General features: G+C 47.3%; 1 protein-coding gene across 4 annotated transcripts in view; it reads left to right on the top strand.

The window, feature by feature from the left end:
- The first annotated feature begins 957 nt into the window (after nt 1–957).
- The window catches only part of C8H3orf70 (chromosome 8 C3orf70 homolog), a 77,801-nt gene continuing 60,226 nt past the window's right edge, over nt 958–18,532 (top strand). For all 4 annotated transcript variants that reach the window (XR_012785714.1, XM_075556166.1, XM_075556165.1 and 1 more), the window contains exon 1: nt 958–1,331. Coding sequence is in view for 3 of the 4 variants with exons in the window: in XM_075556166.1 (XP_075412281.1) it covers nt 1,136–1,331 (196 nt within the window). In the remaining variant the exon portion in view is untranslated. The remainder of the gene's footprint in view (nt 1,332–18,532) is intronic.

Genomic DNA, 18,532 nt, shown 5'->3' with positions numbered 1-18,532 from the left:
GCACACCCCACATACAATCCTACCCAACCGCAGGGTACACATGCAGTCATACTCACCTGTGTACATACCACACACACCATGGGTCACATACACCGCAGTCACACACGCACCCATGCCGCATACATTCTCACGTACATCCCTTACCCACACCCCACCTCATCCCACCTGGGCCAGGCACACATCTAAAACCATATCGAAGTGCACACACACACCCCTATCAAACACTTCATATAGTAATCACACACATGTGCACATCACACATGTATCACGTGCACAGACACCAAACTTCACACGCACCCCTCCCCCCCAAACTACACACACCCCTCCCACAGCACCCTGCTTGGTTGCTTTTCCATTTAGTAAGGATGGGCTCCGGCCTCGGTGGTGGGGGGCAGGCAGGTGGGCGTGGGGACGGCGGGCCGGGCGGGGGAGGGGCGGCCGGTCCAAGGTTCCCGCGAGGTGGGCGGCCTTTGCCCCAGGGACGCGCGCTCAAGTGGCCGCGCTCTGAGCGGGAGGCCGGCCCCGGGGTGGGGCACGCGCGCGCGTGCGCGCGTGGTCGAGCCCCCCGGGGGAGGTTGTCCCTGTGTCCAGACTCGCGCCCCGGAGTTGAAGGGGAAGGCACCGTGAGGTGCGTGTGAGAAAGAGCAGCTCGCTCCGGGCGCCGCGCGGGGCCGGCCCCCCCGGGGCTCCCCGTGCCCAGCCCGCGGCGGCGGCGACCGGACTGGGTGCCAGGCCGGGGACGAGTGTGTGGGAAGTGTGCGCAGAAGCTGGCGTGCGTGTGAGCCCCCAGCCGCCGACGCGTGCGGGCCCCTCTCGGCGCTCCGCCGGGGCCTGTCCCCGAGGCGCGTGGGGCAGCGGCGGGCGGCCGCGCTCCCCGGGCTTTACGGGCGCGCGCGCGCGTGCGCGAGGGGCGCGGCGCGCGCCGCGGCGGCGGCGGGCAGAGGGCGGGGAGGCGGCGGCGGCAGGCCCAGCCTCCGGCCGCAGCTCCCGGGGCGGCTCCTCCGCGAGCCGGGGACCGTCGCGCTCCCAACGCTCCCGCCCGCCCGCGCCTGCAGCTGGCTCGGCTTCCTGCCCGCCCGGCCGCCGCCCGCTTCTCCCGAGCTGCGGGCCCGGGCCCCGCGCCGAGGGCCAGGCGATGAGTGCGGCGGACGCGCCCGCGCCCGAGCGCGGCTGGAAGAGCGAGAAAGTGGACGAGGCGCAGGCCCTGGCGCGGAGTTGCGCCGCCCGCAGACCCGACTTCCAACCGTGCGACGGGCTCTCCATCTGTGCCACGCACAGCCACGGCAAGTGCTTCAAGCTGCACTGGTGCTGTCACCTGGGATGGTGCCACTGTAAGTCCAGCCGCCGCTCCCCGCCTTGCGCTGCGGTCCCGGGAAGCCGCGGGCCGAGGGTTCGGGGCTCGGCGGGGCGGCTCTGCCGCAGGCTGGGCGCGGGTCCGCTCGGTTTGCGCAAGCTGCCTTGGCGACGGGATGAATCCCCGCGGGGAGCCCGGGTTTCGCCACTTGTACCGAAGGGAATCTCCCGGTGCTGGGAAACGGGATGATTTTCTCCGCCTGCCTTCTCTCTGAACGGGTGCAATCGGCAGACTGTGATGAGACGAGGTAGGAAGCTGTCAGAGTTGCTGACAGCCGGAGGGGGAGCAGCCCCTTTTTCAGGACGACTGGGGAAGGATGCTCTCTTTCGTTCTCACTTTTGTCTCTCTGGGCTGCTGTTTGAGAGAGAGCGAGAGCGAGAGCGAGCTCTTGGAAATCAAATCGTGTCCCGTTCATTGTTTCCAAATGGAGAAATCGCTAGAGTGAGATGGATTGCTTCAAAAAAGTTAACGCTAACAGTTTGGGAAGGAGAACTCCTTAAACACCCAGGCGCAGGGAATAAAATAGCCAATATGAATATATGATGCGCTTTAAAATTATAAAATAAAATAAGTGAAAAGCTTAAATAAAAATTTAAGCCAATTTGTAAAACCCACAACTCAATGGTCTGAGCTGTTTCTCTGTCACGCTGCCTGTGGTTTTTAAGTGGATTAAACTTAAGTACCATTTAATCAGAATTCTACAATTTGATTAGTTCATGGTATTTGGCCTGCCTTACCTGAAGACTTATTTCTTGTAGAGATAAATGTATTATGAACTTCGTTTCCACATAGCCTTATAATAGGGGGCATGTGGGGGTGGGCAATGTGTTTATTTAGGGCAAAAATCCCTGATGTGATCCTAAGTTAGAGAACTGTTTTTTCCTTGTTGGTTAGAAAAAAATGGCTTCCAGTCAGCGAAGCAGTACATAACGAATCTTTATTTATAGTAATTGAACATACTTGAATGTTCTAATTGAATTTGTGAATGAAAAGGAAAAGGCCGTTAACATTTTCTTTAAAAATTCAAGCACATGGACCAGTTTAGATTTTCCGATATTACATCTGCTGATCGTCAGTTTCTTTCTATCTCTCTTTATTCTTATTGCTCCTAAACCCATTTCCAAGTAGGAAGCCTTGCGTAAATGGAGGGGCAGGGGGCAAAGTTGGCAGGAGTCCCTGCAGGAAGCCTGGGATGCTGAAGCACACACGGTGAATCTGGTTGGATTCCATTTCTGGGGGAAGTCCAGGATTCCCAGCATACAATGTGCGGGACATTCAAGACGGTCTAATTCAGGGTCTGCCTTCTTTCAACAGGAAACTCAAAAAACTCACTGCCATCTAGTCGATGCCCATGCACAGTGACTAGATGTAGGCCAGGGTAGAGCTGCTCTTGTGAGTTTCCAAGACTGTGTAACTGTTTACAGAAGTGGAAAGCTCCCCTCCTCCCCCCACTCCTTCTTTCTTCAGAGTGGCTGGTGTTTTTGAACTGCTGATGTTGTGGATCCCAGCCCAAACCCTTCACCACCAGGCCACCACCTCCAGCAAATACTCAGTTACTGATGGGAACTTCCCAGGCAACTAACTGTACTGGTCATTCGACAGCTGTGACTTCAAATACGGTTCCCTAGATGGAGCTGAAATGGATTACTGTTTCACTTTTTTCCTTAGTTGTGTTTCAGCCTTATGAAATCGTAGGTTCTTAGAATCCATAGGTTTCAACTCTTCTGGTATACCTAAGAATTTCTAGTGGCTTTGGTTTATCTTCCTCTTTCTTTTCCCCAGTCCCTGTCAGCGTCTGGCCCCAAATAGGTTTGCATTCATGTTTGTTGAGAGACTGAAGACAGCCGTCACATGGCTCCGGAGATCTCATTTTGTCCTATTTATATCTCTTTATTCCTCCTGCTCTCCTTTTATGGAATCGTATCAAGACCCCCGAGCCTCCTGGTGGTTCTGTTCGGAAGGTGTGCCAATTTGATTAGGTTCTGTTGGAGACGGGAGCCCTAGAAAGGAACTTCAGCTTTTCAGTTGTGGTCTGATCTGCCCATAGTCGAGCAGCATAGCCACCTTCCGTGTTTGAATCCCTACGAGGGCTGCAGCTAACATTCCGTGAGCTTTTCTGATACCCACCTCACATCACACTGAGATTGTTGCCTCCAGATTATACGAAGCTTGCTGTCAATGCAAGCCATTCTACATTTCCCCCTCTCAAAACATGTGGGGCAACTAACTCACAACTTTCCCATCTCACACTTCTGTCCATCTCAACATCCGTATATCTAGATACGGAGCCCGGATAACCTACAGGTTAATTACCCAGCTGCTAATCAGAAGGTTGGTGGTTCTGACCCACCCCGTGGTTCCACGGGGGAAAGACCTGGTGATATGCTTGCCCGAGGATGACATCCCCCAAGTTGTACGGGGTAGCTATCAGTCAAAACTGACTCAGTGGATCTAAAAAAACATACATACATCTGTGTGCTCACCTGCCTATCCTTTTGGGCACAGGAGCCAAACCCTTAACCATTCTCTTTTTTCTCTATTTAGTTTCATTTTATTAGAATTAGCCTATTTTTTTTCTGGCTTATCGTGGGCTTTTTAGATGCTGGCTCTCTATCTTAATGTGTGTATTTTAGCCATTCCTTCTCGTATCATAAATGACATATTGGATGCCAGTAGGCGTTCGGTTCCCTTCACATTGCCCCGCTATTGGTAACCACGGTCCTGCAAAAGGCATGGACTCCGGTAGTCTCTGCCATTCGCCACCTGCTGTTCTCTTAGCCATCTTGTACTTGTCTATATGGTATGATGGAAACCTGGCCAAATGCCTTGTTGAAATTCTCTGGATACTGTTTCTACTTTGTGATCGATACACACACTTTCTCGTTCTCTGTCTAAGAAAAAGTCTGAATTTAGAAGAGGACTGGCATCAAGTACACTGGACTGTTCTTGGCAGTGTTTTCTGTTTAAGTCAGGCTTATGTTTGCTTGCTCCTCCCAGTCTCTGGCAGCCCTCCCTGTCTCCTCCCCTGGCAGCGAGTCAGCGATCCCATTCACGAAGAGCTTGGATTCATGTAGAGCAGCACGGTGCTCGGCGAGTCTCCTCACCTATGAAGGGCAGCATTTCCCTCTACCTCTGCCAGGTCCAGTGTTTCTCGAAAAGAAGGCCAGAGAACAGATCTGTGTCCTTTGTGCACCCGCGACACTCAGAGTCCCAAGAAAACTCCCTTCGTTTCAGCTGACGGTGTGTCAAGCAGTTTCTTTCTGTAAAGTCCTTGTGACGGAAACCCGGGATCCAAATGTGAATTCAGCCAGACTGGGCCCTCCAAGCCTGGTCTCAGGGCAGGGCCAGTGCCATGCTTATTTCTGTATTCTTTCAAAATCACAAGTGTGCTGGGTGAGAAAGCTATCAGCTTGTTCACCAAATCCGAAAAGGCTAAAATAGGGCCTTTTAGCCGAGCTGCTCCAAAAAGGCAGATTCAGAACAAAGAAGGTTCAGCTTCATAGGCTTGATTGTACACATAGAACACTTAGAACTGTATATGCTAGAAGAGACTGAAAAACAGGTAGACTTTCATGACAAGCATGTGTACCTCTAGAGGTGCGTCTTACTGAAGGGAATGGATGTCTTTGGATAATGGAAGAATCTAGACATTTTTCCAGTTCAACATTTCGATATGTATAATTCAGCAGCAATTTTAAGATGTATAATTTAGTAACTTCGATTGTATTTGTTATGGTGTGCAACCCTTGTCTTTCCCCCCCAAATACTCTCACGACCATTAATGGAAGCAAAAGGCTTGCTAAGCAAAAACTTCTCTCTTTCATCTCATCCCCAATAATGACTAATTTTTGGTTTTCCACTTAGTGGTTTTGTTTGGGTGGGTATACAAAGGCTTTAGAAAGTTCATGGAAGAAAAGGAATTAAAAGATGCTGGCAGTTTCCCACGAATGTTTTGACGCTCCCCTGTTTACTGATTTTGTGTAAACGAGACCATACAGATGTGTGTCCTTGTTGCGGCCGACCGACTTCACTCCGTGCGATGTGGTCCATGTTCACCCATATTGAAGCATGCAGCGGGGCTGCATTTCTCTTCACGGCCGAGTCCTGCTCTATTGCATGTCCATGTCACAGTACCTAGTCATCGGTTGGTGAACATTTGGGTGGTTTTGAGGATGACTTCCGGGTGGACATCCATGTCGGTGTGTGGGAGGTGGGCCTGTCGGCTTTGCCCGAGGACATGGACCTGTGGGCAAAGGAGAAGGGAGGGAAGTGGACAGGGGAGCATGTTTCAGGCAGAAGGAGGACAAGGCCTAGACTACTTGAGGCGGGTAGAGATGTGATTGGGCTGGGGAGGGCGAGGGGCTATGTGGCAATGATTAAGACAGGCAAAGGTCACAGGAAGGAGAAGCTTTTGAAAGGGTTAGAGTCAGGAGTGGTACGATCCAGCTGATTCTGAAAGGCAAGGCCCATGAGGAGCCTAGTCAGGAACTCTTCCTGTGGTCTGGGAGGGAGAGGGAGCCCACGTGGCTAAGTGCTAGACTACTGGCCCAAACTTAGTGTGTTTGCCATCACGTGGTGGTGAGAGGATGTGGGGGGATCTGGGGCTCCTAGGAGAGGCATGGGCTAGGAGCCCCACGGGCGTCTTTGACGGGGGTGTGGTTGCAGTGGGCAGAGGGCACAGAGTGGAAAGGCTAGAAGGCGTCTCCTTAGGGTACCAACAGTTTGAGCGCCTAGGAGGAAGAGCAGGCAGCGGAGTCTCAGAGGTGGTAGAGCCGAACAATTGTGTGTGGACTTGTCGAGCCAGGGGATATGGATGACAGAAAGAGTACGGAGATGGAAACAGTGCTTAACAGGGTAATCCTTAGATACGAGTGATTTCCTAACATACTGAAGAAGAGGGAGAAAGACTTGTCCTGTAACCGTAGCTTCGAGAATAAATTAACTCTAAAACCAAAGAGAGCTATTTGATAGCAGTGAATTCAAGACAGTGCATAGAGAAAAAGAAGAGACAGAAGCTGAGAATTTGGACCCTGAGATAATAGTCATGTTTATTGAGAGATTGCTTTGTGCTCAGGTGAGCTTAGTATGCTAAGCACTTAATAGTCAGTGATGTTACTGTGTCCATTTTACAAATGTGGGAGATGGCTTAGAGAAGTAACTTAGCCAAAGGCACAGAATAGGGAGTAGAATCTGGATCTGCATTCAGGTCTGTCTGATTGAAAGCCCCAGACCCTTAGCCACCCGAAGGTACTATAGAGCCATTTAAAATTAGTGAGCAAAACTCACAGAACTTGGTTCCTTTAAACCCATTTGTGGGAAATGGCTGGCAAATTGGAGCAACTGCAATAAATGAAGTGCAGAAGACAGAACTGTAAAGAGGCACTGGGTGCGGCAGGTAAGGGTTAAAGGAGAGCCTGATGGAATGGGACGCGGGTGGGTGTGCCTGCACAAATCAGAGCTGGCTTCAGAAAACCACATAATAGACGAGCTGGGTTTCCTGCAGAAGACACCCTGAAAGATGTTCCAGGTTGAAAGCGGGGAGAGGGGGCCCTGATGTAGTCTAATAGATGGCATTAGCATATCTAAAGAGAGACTGTCACACAGAAGGCAGCTGGGCAGCTTGGAAATGTAGGGGAAAAAAAACAGGAGTTGGGGGAGACAGAATCTGGAAGCATTTCCTCAAGCCTTTCCAGAAGCTGGCGAAAGTGCCCTGGTGTCATCTGTGGGGCTGCTAAGCACAAGGTCAGCAGTTTGAATCCACCAGCCCTCCTCAGGGGGACAATGGGGGTTTCTGTTCCCATCAAGATTGATGGCCTTAGACTCGCCCTCAAGTCAACACTGACTCACAGTGGTTCCCCATGGTTTTACATGACGGTAACGCTTAAGCCCCTGTCTTTCTTGCATGGAGCCGCTGGTGGTTGCGAGTTGCCGACCATAAGGATCGCAGCCCAACGCATAACCACTACACCACCAGGTCCAGAATCTCACAGGGACAGTTGTTCTGTCCTTAAGGCTGCTGTGAGTCAGAATTGACTCCGTGGCAGTGAATTGGGGTTTTGATTTTCAGAAGGTGGAGTAGGTGTTAAGGTCTGGTCCTTAGGGCTAGACTAATTAAGCAAACGCTTGGTAATGATTTGGCTTCCTCTTTATCCAGAATTGACTCAGTGGTGGTAGGTTTCGCCTGTATTTATAGATTTCCTATAAGAAAAAAAGGAACTGAGTAGAATGTCAGGTCCTGAGGGCAAGTCCACTTTCACCATCAGTAAATTTGTGAAGTGCTTTTATGTTTTCCTACTTGTTCTGTTTCCTGCTTCTGCCCGGCGCTGGGGGAAATGCACAAAACCAAGTTCTGATTTCCCTACCGGGTTTTCTTCCTTGGTTCCCCTAAGGGTCATCTCAGTTATATCAGTAACAGTGACTACAGGCACGGTCGCAAAAGGTTGGCCAGTGAAAGCTCACAAGCGAACAACACAGGAGAGTTTGATTGGGTAGCTGGGTCAACGGAAGCTCTGTTTTTCTCAGAATGAAGGCCCTAACCATGTCTAGTGAAGGGAGAGGATTCAGGGATGGAGAGGGTGACACTCTGTCCTCTGAGCTCTTCCAGAGATAGAGAAAGCTATATGTTTCCCTCTGAATGGTGCTTCAGTCGGACACAGCGCTACTTTGACCATAACAAAAAACTGACACAATAACTTTTTTGCAGGCATGGTTCTAATTGTATTGTTGTTGCGTTTGTGAGCCCGTGTAATCCTCACAACAGCTTAACAAGGTAGGCTGTGACTACACTGGTGTTTCAGGTGAGGGAGCATGCTGACGGTCACACACAGCAGCTCTGGCTGCGTGTGGTGCGATGTAGATCAGGGTCACGAGCCGGCTGGCAGCCAGGACTGTGGCTTTCTTGGTCCCACTCAAGGGATGGGGAGGATGGTTTCCGTGGCGTTTAAATCCTCTTTGGAACAAGCAGATATTACAGAAGTAAATTGAGAAGGGTTTTAAGTGGAGGACAATTATATGCATTACGGACATGTTCAGAGTGGTTGAGAAATCTGTAATGCTGCCCTTCTAGAAGATATTTAACCCAGAAATCAGGAAAGGAAGAAGAATGCCCCACCCACCCTTCCTGCTGGGAGTGGGCCGTAGACTCCAAGAATCTCACCCATAATAACACCCCCCCAAAGGACCCTATAGGACAGAGTAGAACTGCCCCTTTGGGTTTCTGAGATGTAAAGTCTTTTACAGGAGTAGACAGCTTCATCTTTGTCCCATCAAGTTGCTGGTGGGTTTAAATGTCTGATCTTGTGGTTAGCAGAATCAATTCCGTGGCAGTGAGTTTTGTTTGTATAACAAGGCTTGAGTGCTTGTCAGTTGTTAGGAAAAGTTTCAACAAAATGATAGATGTTTTTTCTTTTTAAAAAAAATTGTTTTATTAGGAGCTCATACAACTTTTATCACAATCCATACATATATCAGTTGTGTAAAGCACATCTGTACATTCATTACCCTCATTATTCCCAAAACACCTGCTCTCCACCCAAGCCCCTGGCATCAAGTCCTCTTTTTTCCCCTCCCTCCCCACTTCCCCCTCCCTCATGAGCCCCTGATAATTTATAAATTATTATTTTGTCATATCTTGCCCTGTCCAATGTCTCCCTTCACCCACTTTTCTGTTGTCCATCCCCCAGGGAGGAGGTCACATGTAGATCCTTGTAATCGGTTCCCTCTTTCCAACCCACTCTCCCTCTACCCTCCCAGTATCGCCCCTCACACCCCTGGTCCTGAAGGGATCATCTGCCCTGGATTCCCTGTGTTTCCAGTTTCTATCTGTACCAGTGTGCATCCTCTGGTCTAGCCAGACTTGCAAGGTAGAATTTGGATCATGATAAGTGGGAGGAGGGGAAGGAAGCATTTAGGAACTAGAGGAAAGTTGTATTTTTCATTGGTGCTACATTGCACCTTGACTGGCTTGTCTCCTCCCCTAGACCCCTCTGCAAGGGGATCTCCAATGGCTGACAAATGGGCTTTGGGTCTCCACTCTGCACTCCCAACCTCATTCACTATGGGAAGATTTTTTTGTTGTTGTTCTGATGATGCCAGATACCTGATCCCATCGACACCTCATGATCGCACCGGCTGGTGTGCTTCTTCCATGTGGGCTTTGTTGCTTCTGAGCTAGATGGTCTCTTGTTTACCTTCAAGCCTTTAAGACCCCAGACACTATACCTTTTGTTAGCCGGGCAAAATGATAGATTCTTACAGCACTCCTGGACAAACCCCACAAGCTATCAATACCAATCTTTTCTCAAGTTTGCTGACTTAGAACTCCCTGTTCCCTGTCGCTGCCATCGATGCTGGCTGCTATTGAGTTGATTCTGGTGTGCCACGGGGTAGAAGTACCCAGGGGGTTTTCTACGTTGGGTTCTCGATGGAAGCCAGTCACCACTGAGTGGTTTCAAAGTGCCGGTGCTTCATTTAGCAGCTGCGAACCTAGGCACTGCACTGCCAGGACTCCCTTAGTCTCTGCTAGGCATCAGGAAGAGGATACCAGGGACACCATGGGGCAAGCTGGGAGCAGTCGACCGAAAAGTCTGAGGTTAGACTCCACCAGCTATGCATGGGAGAAGGCTGAGCCCTCTGCTTCCTTCCGTGGAGATGACACTCCAGCCATGCAGAGCTGATGGGGCAGTCCACACTGGCCTGCATGGGTGCCATGGCTCACAGTGGACTGGGCAGCAGAGGGGAGGTGTAAGGAAAGGCTGTCCTCTTTTCATTGATAAGCACGGGTGTCCTGCTCCCCAGTGGGTCATGAAGCCATTCTTAGAATGGACTCAGGTTGAATTTGTGTGTAAAAGAAAGCTTGTAATTTTGTGTAAAAGGAAACTTGTAATTTTGATGAAAAAAAATGGACTACTAAAATTTTTACTTAAAAACATTGAACATCTATTTGTATGATATGAGACATTGCTTTCTTGACTCTCAGTCATTGTCATTGACTCAGTGCCAACTCCCAGTGACCCTATAGGACAGCATAGAACTGCCCCTGTGGGTTTCTGAGACTATAATTTTTTATGGGAATAGAAACCTCTGTCTTTCTCCCTTGGAGTGATGGGTGGTTTCGAACTGCTGACCTTGTGGTTAGCCCAACACATAACCACTATGCCCCCAAGGATCCTTCTTGAAAATTAAGGGCTGGTTTATTCAGAGAAGATAGATTGAAGTGCAATCCTAGGTAGAACAAGGGCCGTGAAGTCCAGCACCAAAATAAAACAAAATCCACACCCCTTGCCCTCAAGTGGTTTCTGAGTCTTGGGGCACCCCTTGGAAAAAGTAGAATGCCTGACTGGCCTTGTAAGATGGTCATCTTTAAAGGGGAAGACTGCGCGTCTTTCTCCCAAGGACAGGTTGGTGAGTTTGAAGCGCCAACCCTTCCGTTAGCAGCCCAGCACCACCCGCTGCTCCTGAATCAGACACACCTGCCATTGAAGTCGGGTTCTTCTACTTACTGAAGGGGCTATGCAACCTCTCAGCTTCTTTTGCCTCTTCTAGAACAGCAGTGAAAGTCCTCCTCACAGGGACTAGGAGCATTAAGGCATACACAGCAGGGGTTGGGTAAGAATATTAGGCTTCTTGGTCACCCGGAGAGCCAGCTTCTGAATCCTGGCTCTGCCCATTTACTAGCTGGGCAACTTTGGGGAAAATCCCTCAACCTGTCTGCCCTTCCCTGGCCTTATTGTTAATCTGGAGACACCAACACTGACCTCAGCCTCACAGGATTGTGCTTGTCAGGGTCCCCACTCCAGCTTTCCCCTTCCAGACAATCCGGGTTTATCTGGCATACACCTCGGGACCAAACTAACTTACTCAATTAAGTACTTAAAAAACAACAAAGACAGTATACATAAACATTGGGAATATAAATTGTTTAATGTTTTATTGCCCTTGGTTGTGAGTTAAATTGTGCTCTTCGCCTCCATCCTGCTCCTCCAAAATAAGTCGTAGCTCTAGCCCCCCCACCCCCACCCCACCCCGTATCTGTGAATGAAACCTTCTTCGGAAATAGAGTTTTTAAAAATGTTATCAGCTCACCTGGAGCTGCATGGGTGCCCTCCCAAGAGAGACACAGAGAAGGAGAGGGCAGGTGGCCTTAAGATGACAGCGTTAAGCTGCAGCTGCAAGCCAGGGTGCGCCCGGGGCTGCCAGCAGCTGGGAGAGACAGGGATGGCTCTTCCTCTAGGACAGTGGTTCTCAACTTTCCTAGTGCCGCCACCCTTTCATACCTCATGTTGTGGTGACCCCCAACCATAAACTGGTTTTTTTTTTTTGCTACTTCATCAGTGTAATTTTGCTAGTGTTATGAAACAGGCAACCCCTGTGAACCGGTAGTTCAACCCCCAAAGGGGTCGTGACCCACAGGTTGAGAACCGCTGCTCTAGGACCTTCAGAGAGAACACGGTCCTGCCAACACCCTGAATTCAGATTACTAGACTCTCACACAACACACCACTGTTAATTTTAGCCACTCGGCTGGCAGTACTTTATTACAGCTGCCTTGGGAAGTGGACCCACGTTCACTATTGAAGTCCGTTTATTAGAGTTGCTATGTGATGCTGGCCCACTTTTTATCTCCATAGATCGTGCCCCAATTCCCGCCCCCCCCCCAGCCCTCTGACTCCTTGCTTCCCTACACCATCTGGTTTCCCACCATGGCTGTGACTAAGCAAATGTGCCAATTACTCAAGGGAGCCCTGGTGGCATAGTGGTTATATGTTGGGCTGTTGACCATCAGGTCAGCAGTTGGAAACCATTCGTCGGACGTTTTCTGTTATCATGCAGCGTTGGTCTCGGCAACCCACTGGGGAGTCCCCCTGTGGTACGTGAGGCTGTAGACTGCACGGCAGCGAGTTTGGTTTCCATTGTCGCACTCCTGTATATCAGACACGCGCTACCCAGCTTCAAAGAACTGGACTGGAAAACTTACATCGTGCAGAAGGTAAGCCAACCACATTGAACTTTCGCTTTGAAACGTTTGTCAGGATCCTTGTTCATCGGCTGCAATGCTGGTTTTGCACAGAACAATGCCAAACATGCTAACTACTAGAGGAGTCTTCTCTGATAGAATTTTGGACAAAGGTGACTTAATTGCAGTCATTGCAAGCTAATCTTCAGGATTTTTTTATACTTTGCTTTTTGGTTCTTGAGCTAGAACCGGTGCTTACCAGTGTTCCGTGCATGTGCTGCCCAAAGGGTGTGATCCGTGGATTGCAACAAGGGATGCACATGCCCAGCCGTGTCTGCACGGCGCTCCCAACAGTCCACTCAGGCAGACACTTTCATCTCTCCACTGCTCCCGAGTCCTTTCAAAATGTGTTTCTGCCTAATCTCACTCTGCTTCTTCCTCTGGTTTCATTGCAGCAAACCTTTTATGGAATAAACACCTTGCCCTACTCTCAGTGTCACAATTTGTTACTTTGTGGAAGATTATTTTGGACTCATTATCTTTAGGTCTTGCTCTTTTTACCACAGGTATATTCTCGCTTTCTCTCTCTCTCTCTCTCTCTCTCTCTTTCTCTCTCACACACACACACACACACACACACACACACACACACACACCTTTTTTTCCTGAACACTTTGAAAGCATGTTACAGACATAATGACACTTGTAAGTATTTCAATATGCCTTAAAAAAGTTGTTTCCTATATAACCACAATATCATAATTATACCTCAGTTGATGATATTTAGTGATATGACATCTAATAAAATAGTTATATTAACTCCAAAAGTGTCTTTTATAGCTGATTCCCCCTGCCCCCCAATTCAGGATCCAATCAAGATTCATACATTGTATTTCATTGCTATATCACGTTGGTTTCCTTTTGTCATTCTAGAACAATCCTTATACTTTTGGGATTTGTTTTTGATGGCAATGCCATTTTTAAAGAATCCAGGGTAATTGTCCTGTGTGTACCCCAATAATTAGTTTGCCCAATTATTTCATAATGAGTAGATTGAAATGAACCTTTTTTTTTTTTTGGTCAAGCTGTTACATAGGTGACACTGTATTCTTCATTTGTATTTTAGGAGAAGATGGGTATCACCAGTGTGTCCCACCATTCTTAGTGCTACACAGCTAACTGCAAAATCTCTCCCTTATATGCTACAATTTATCTTTGCTTTAGTCAGTGATCTGTGGAGTGATACTTTGAGACTGTCCAACAAATCAGTGGTTTTAGTATTTACCAGGGATCCCCGACTAAATCACTTCCTATATTGGTGGTTGCAAAATAACAATTTTATAATTCTGTCATTCTTTCTACCACTTGCTGACATTCTATGAAGATGCCTTTCTACCCATAATCTTTAAGCGTTACAATAGACACATTGATTCTTTTTTAATTCAGTGTGTTGTAGTCTGGTGTCATCATCATTCTTTTTGATGCTCAAATTGTCTTATATTTGGCCAATGAGAGTCCCTTCAAGCTGGCTCATGTGTCTTTTTGACATGTCCCTATCAGTTTTTGAGCATGTGGGACTGCTAACCACAGCATTTTGAAACCAACAGCCACGCCATAGGAGAAGGATGAACTTTCTACTCCCATGAAGAATTACAGTCTCAGGAACCCACCGGTGCAGCTCGCCCTGGTCCTTTGGACTTGATGGCAGTGAATTTGTTTTTTGGTTTTTGCTGCATTGTGGCACAACCAGATGGTTTAGACTTACCTACTAACTACCCTGCTCTTAGACCCAAAGAGTTATTTTCCCTAAGGAGCCCAGTGCCTTTCAGTGAAGGAATGGTGTAGACACCCCTCTGAGGGTGTGCCATACAATGAAGAGTGCAGTATCATGGTTGGAGGAAGGCTTATTCACAGCTCTCGATACACAGATGACCTTGCTTGCTGGAGGTGAGGACGACTTGAAGCACTTGCTGATGAAGATCAAGGATTGCAGCCTTCAGTATGGTTTGCAGCTCAATGTAAAGAAGACCAATCTTCACAACTGAACCAGTAAATAACATTAAGATAAATGGAGAAAAGACTGAAGTTGTCAACAATTTTGTCTTGCTTAGATCCACAATCAGTGCTCATGGAAGCAACAGGTAGGAGGTCAAAGACGTTTTGCATTAGGTAAAGCTGCTGCACAAGACCTCTTTAGAGTGTTGAAAAGCAAGGGTGTTATGCTGAGTACTAAGGTGTGCCAGATTCAAGCCGTGGTATTATACGCAAGTGAAAGTTGGACATGGAGACTGAAGAAGAATCGATGCCTTTGAATTGCGTTGCTGGAGAAGAATATTAAAAGTACCACGGACTGCGAAAAGAACACACACATTTTTCTTGGAAGAAATACAGCCAGAGAGCTTCTTAGAGGTAAGGATGGCGAGACTTCAACTTACGTTGGACATGTTGTCAGGAGAGACCGGTCCCTGGAGAAGGCTCGTGCTTGGTAAAGTGGAGGGGCAGTGAGAAAGAGGAAAGCCCTCAGGGGGATCTGTAGGCAACATGGCTGCAACGAAGGGCTGACTGGAGCCTGGGGACAATCGTGAGGACAGCCCAGGACTGGGCAGCGTTTCGGTCTGGTGTGGGTAGGATTGCCGTGGGTCAGAAGCAACTCGCTGGCCCCTCACAACAGCAGTGTGAGTAGGGGTGCTTGCTCCTATTGTGATACTGACACGGTCCCTTGTAGGGGCTATGTCTTGGATGGATGGACACGTAATTCAGGCACATATGTAAAATTAATATATGTATTTTTTAAATGTGAAAAATTAGTTTAATTCTGTGGCTTTATTTTGAGAGACTTTTAACACATTGATCTTTAGCACAAATGTCAAAAAGAATTTTTTTGGGGGGGGCACGATTTTATTATATAGCTGATGTAACATGAAGTGAATTCTTAGGGGAAAATATTTTTTTCCTTTGTAAGTCATACCAATTCACCTCAATAGGAAGATTACATTTTGAGAGTGTGCTTTATTTCTGCTGTATGTCAAATTGTGACCAGTTTTTCTTTTCATAAAAAAAGATGACATTTCAGCAGGCACACTAAAAGTACTTTTTCCTTGCTTATTTTGAGAATGTCTCAAGCTAAAATATCAATCTTTAGGCTTCATTGTATAATAAAAGTAGAAATAATATTTATGCTTAATCTAGTACACATAATATTAGCTTTACTCTAGATGTATTATTTGCTGCTCTGCCATGTGCTATTCAGAGTAATAGGAAGAAGCATGTTATAATTTTGTTTTGTTTGAGTTATAAATCTTGGTAATAATATAGATTTGGTAATAGAAAAAAATCTAAATTTTTGATAAGTAGATTATAGCAGTCCTGGATGGTGTAGTGATTAAATGTGGGGCTCTTAGCTACAAGGTGAGCAGTTTAAAACCACCAGCAGCGCTGAAGGAGTAAAACGAGGCTTTCTATTCCCATAACCCACAGGGGCAGTTGCCATGAGTTGGAATCAACGTGATGGCAGGGAGTTTGGGGTTTTGAGTTAAGTAGATTGAATAGATTGCTAATATTGTTGTCACGTTTGTTTGTTTGTTAAAATAGCTGCTTTATGAAGGATGTCACGTCTTATACTTTTGAAAAACAGGTGTAGAAAGAGTTCTTAGTAATAAGTTCGACTCAGCTCATTTAAGCTTTTCTAATTTTCTAATCTTAATATAATAATTCATAAGCAGACTCTTACATGTTAAACTAATCAAGGAGTTTAACAGGATCACTACTACTATACACCTAAGAACAATATATAAAAGGCTACTTGAAAATGCAGAGAGTAATATAATTTTTAAAATTGTTCCATTTGATAAGATTAATAGTAAGACAAGACCCAACTTCTCAAAAACTGTATGGGGAAAAAGGTGGGAGAGTAAGTATGATAGAAGTGTAATTGTGGATAGTATTATCAGGGTTATAAAACTGGAGAAACTTTCAAACCACCTGAGCCTAACTTAGTACTTAGGACCCTTTCCGACTTTTCCCTGAGATGCCTGTCAGCCTCTGCACTTGGAATCACCTCTCCGAAGGCTGCCAGACCCCTCTTTGGACAGGACAAATCATTAGCAAGGCAGTTCTTACACTAAGAATTCACACTTATTTCACCGCTAATATCTGCTGCTATAGGTACAATGAGGAGTTCTGCCCCCTCCGTCTGTCTGTCCATCTGATATTTTCCTGAGTACTCCCTAGGTCAGCAGTTCTCAACCTGTGGGTCATGACCCCTTTTGGGGTCAAAGGACCCTTTCTCAGGGGTTTCCCGGTTCATAACAGCAAGATTAGAGTGATGAAGTAGTAACAAAAATAATGTTATGGTTGGGGGGTCACCACCGCATGAGGAACTGTTTGAAGGGTCGTGGCCTGAGGAAGGTGGAGAAGCACTGCCCTGGGTACAAAACCCTGCACTAGACCTTGGGAACGTAGCACGGAGTCATCATTCCTGGCTCTCAGAGCTTCCCTTCGGCTCATTGTGCAGTTCAGGTAAAAGCGAGCGGCTGCGGTTTCCATGTCATCAGTGCATAGGTTTATTCCAAAACAACATGTGTGCCGCCCAACAGTGGATGCTCAGACAAGTGCTCTCAGTAACATCCTTACCTTACCTTCTCCTTAGGGAACCTTCAAAAAAAAAAACCAAACAACTCCAGGCAAAATAGTGTCTCCAAAGGGGATCTGCTAGGTCAGTGTCATGTAAGGCATAGAGGTCGGTTTAGAAGGTTATGGCCACTTTCCTGGATCCCCAAGGGGTAATCTTGATAGAGTCCCACCCCCTACCCAAAGAGCACAGACTTCTTGGGAGAAGGACTAGGGAGCTTGGTAACAAGTCTTCAGAAGTAGGTAGTCTCCATGGGGATATGTGGAGAAACAATAGCTTCATGCTTTGCTGTTTTTGTTTAGTGGAGGTTTCTATAGTTTTGTAGCATTTTTAAAATCTTGCCCTCATAATTTCAATGGCCATTTCTGTTATGAGGGAAAGGTGAGTTACAAGGTTGCTGCTTTCTGAGTGGGGTGCAGCGGCAGCGGCAGAGGCCAGATCAAGGAAGGCTTGTATGAGAACGTGGTGCTGGAGGGACTCGCTGACTGAAGTCAGTGCTGGGGAACTGGAAGGAAAGAGCATTCCACACCGAGGGAGAGGATGCGTGAAGATCCTTACAGTGGAAAGATGGGTGGTTTCAGGAAGGTTAAAAAAAAAATGTCCCATGCCTTCAGAGAGTAGATTTTATCCTTGGTAGAAGAAAGCTACAGATGATGATGTGATGTTGGGTCATTGTTACCTAGTAATTTGTTGGACATGGAATGGAAACATCAGGGTTTGCACTTTATTATTGAATTGAATTTATATTTAACTTTATTTTAAAAAATCATTTTATTGGTGGCTCTTAACTCTTAAAACATTCCATACATCAATTGTATCAAGCATATTTGTACTTATGTTGCCATCATCATTTTCTAAACACTTTCTATTTGAGCCCTTGGTATCAGCTCCTTTTTTTCCCCCTTCCCACACCCCCTGGTGACCCTTTGATAAATTATAAATTATTATTACCGTATGTACTCGAGTTTTAGCCGACCCAAATATCAGCCGAGGCACCTAATTTTACCACAAAAACTGCATTAAAAATGTGCTGAAAAAACTCGGCTTATACACAAATATACACGGTAATTTCTTATCCGTACTGCTATTTCCCTTCACCCATGTTTCTGTTGTTCGTTCCCCTGGGGCGGTGGATTAAGCATCAATCATTGCGATAGGTTACCCCTTCCTCTCCTCCTCCCACCACCTTCCCCGTACCCTCCTGGGATTGCTACTCCCATTTCAGTTCCCGAGGGGTTTATTTGTCCTGGATTCTGTGTGCTGTGAGCTCTTACCTGTACCAGTGTACATGCTCCGGTCTGGCCAGAACTGAAAGACAGGACTGGTGTCATGATAGTGGGGGGAGGGGTGAGGAAGCCTCAAAGAACCAGAGGAATATTGTGTTTCATCGGTGCTATATTGCGCTCTGGTTAACTCATCCCTTCCTTGTCGCCCTTCTGTGAAGGGATGCCCTGTTGTCTACGGATGGATTTGGGTCTCTGCTCTGACCCCCCCTCATTCTCAACAATATTTTTGTTTGTTTGTTTGGGGTCTTCTGGTACCTGTTACTGATTCCATCAACACCTCATGATCGCACAGGCTGGTGTGCTTCTTC

Source organism: Tenrec ecaudatus, chromosome 8 (assembly GCF_050624435.1).
Source record: "Tenrec ecaudatus isolate mTenEca1 chromosome 8, mTenEca1.hap1, whole genome shotgun sequence".
Classification (NCBI taxonomy): Eukaryota; Metazoa; Chordata; class Mammalia; order Afrosoricida; family Tenrecidae; genus Tenrec; species Tenrec ecaudatus.
This window is presented reverse-complemented; position numbering and strand designations above follow the sequence as displayed.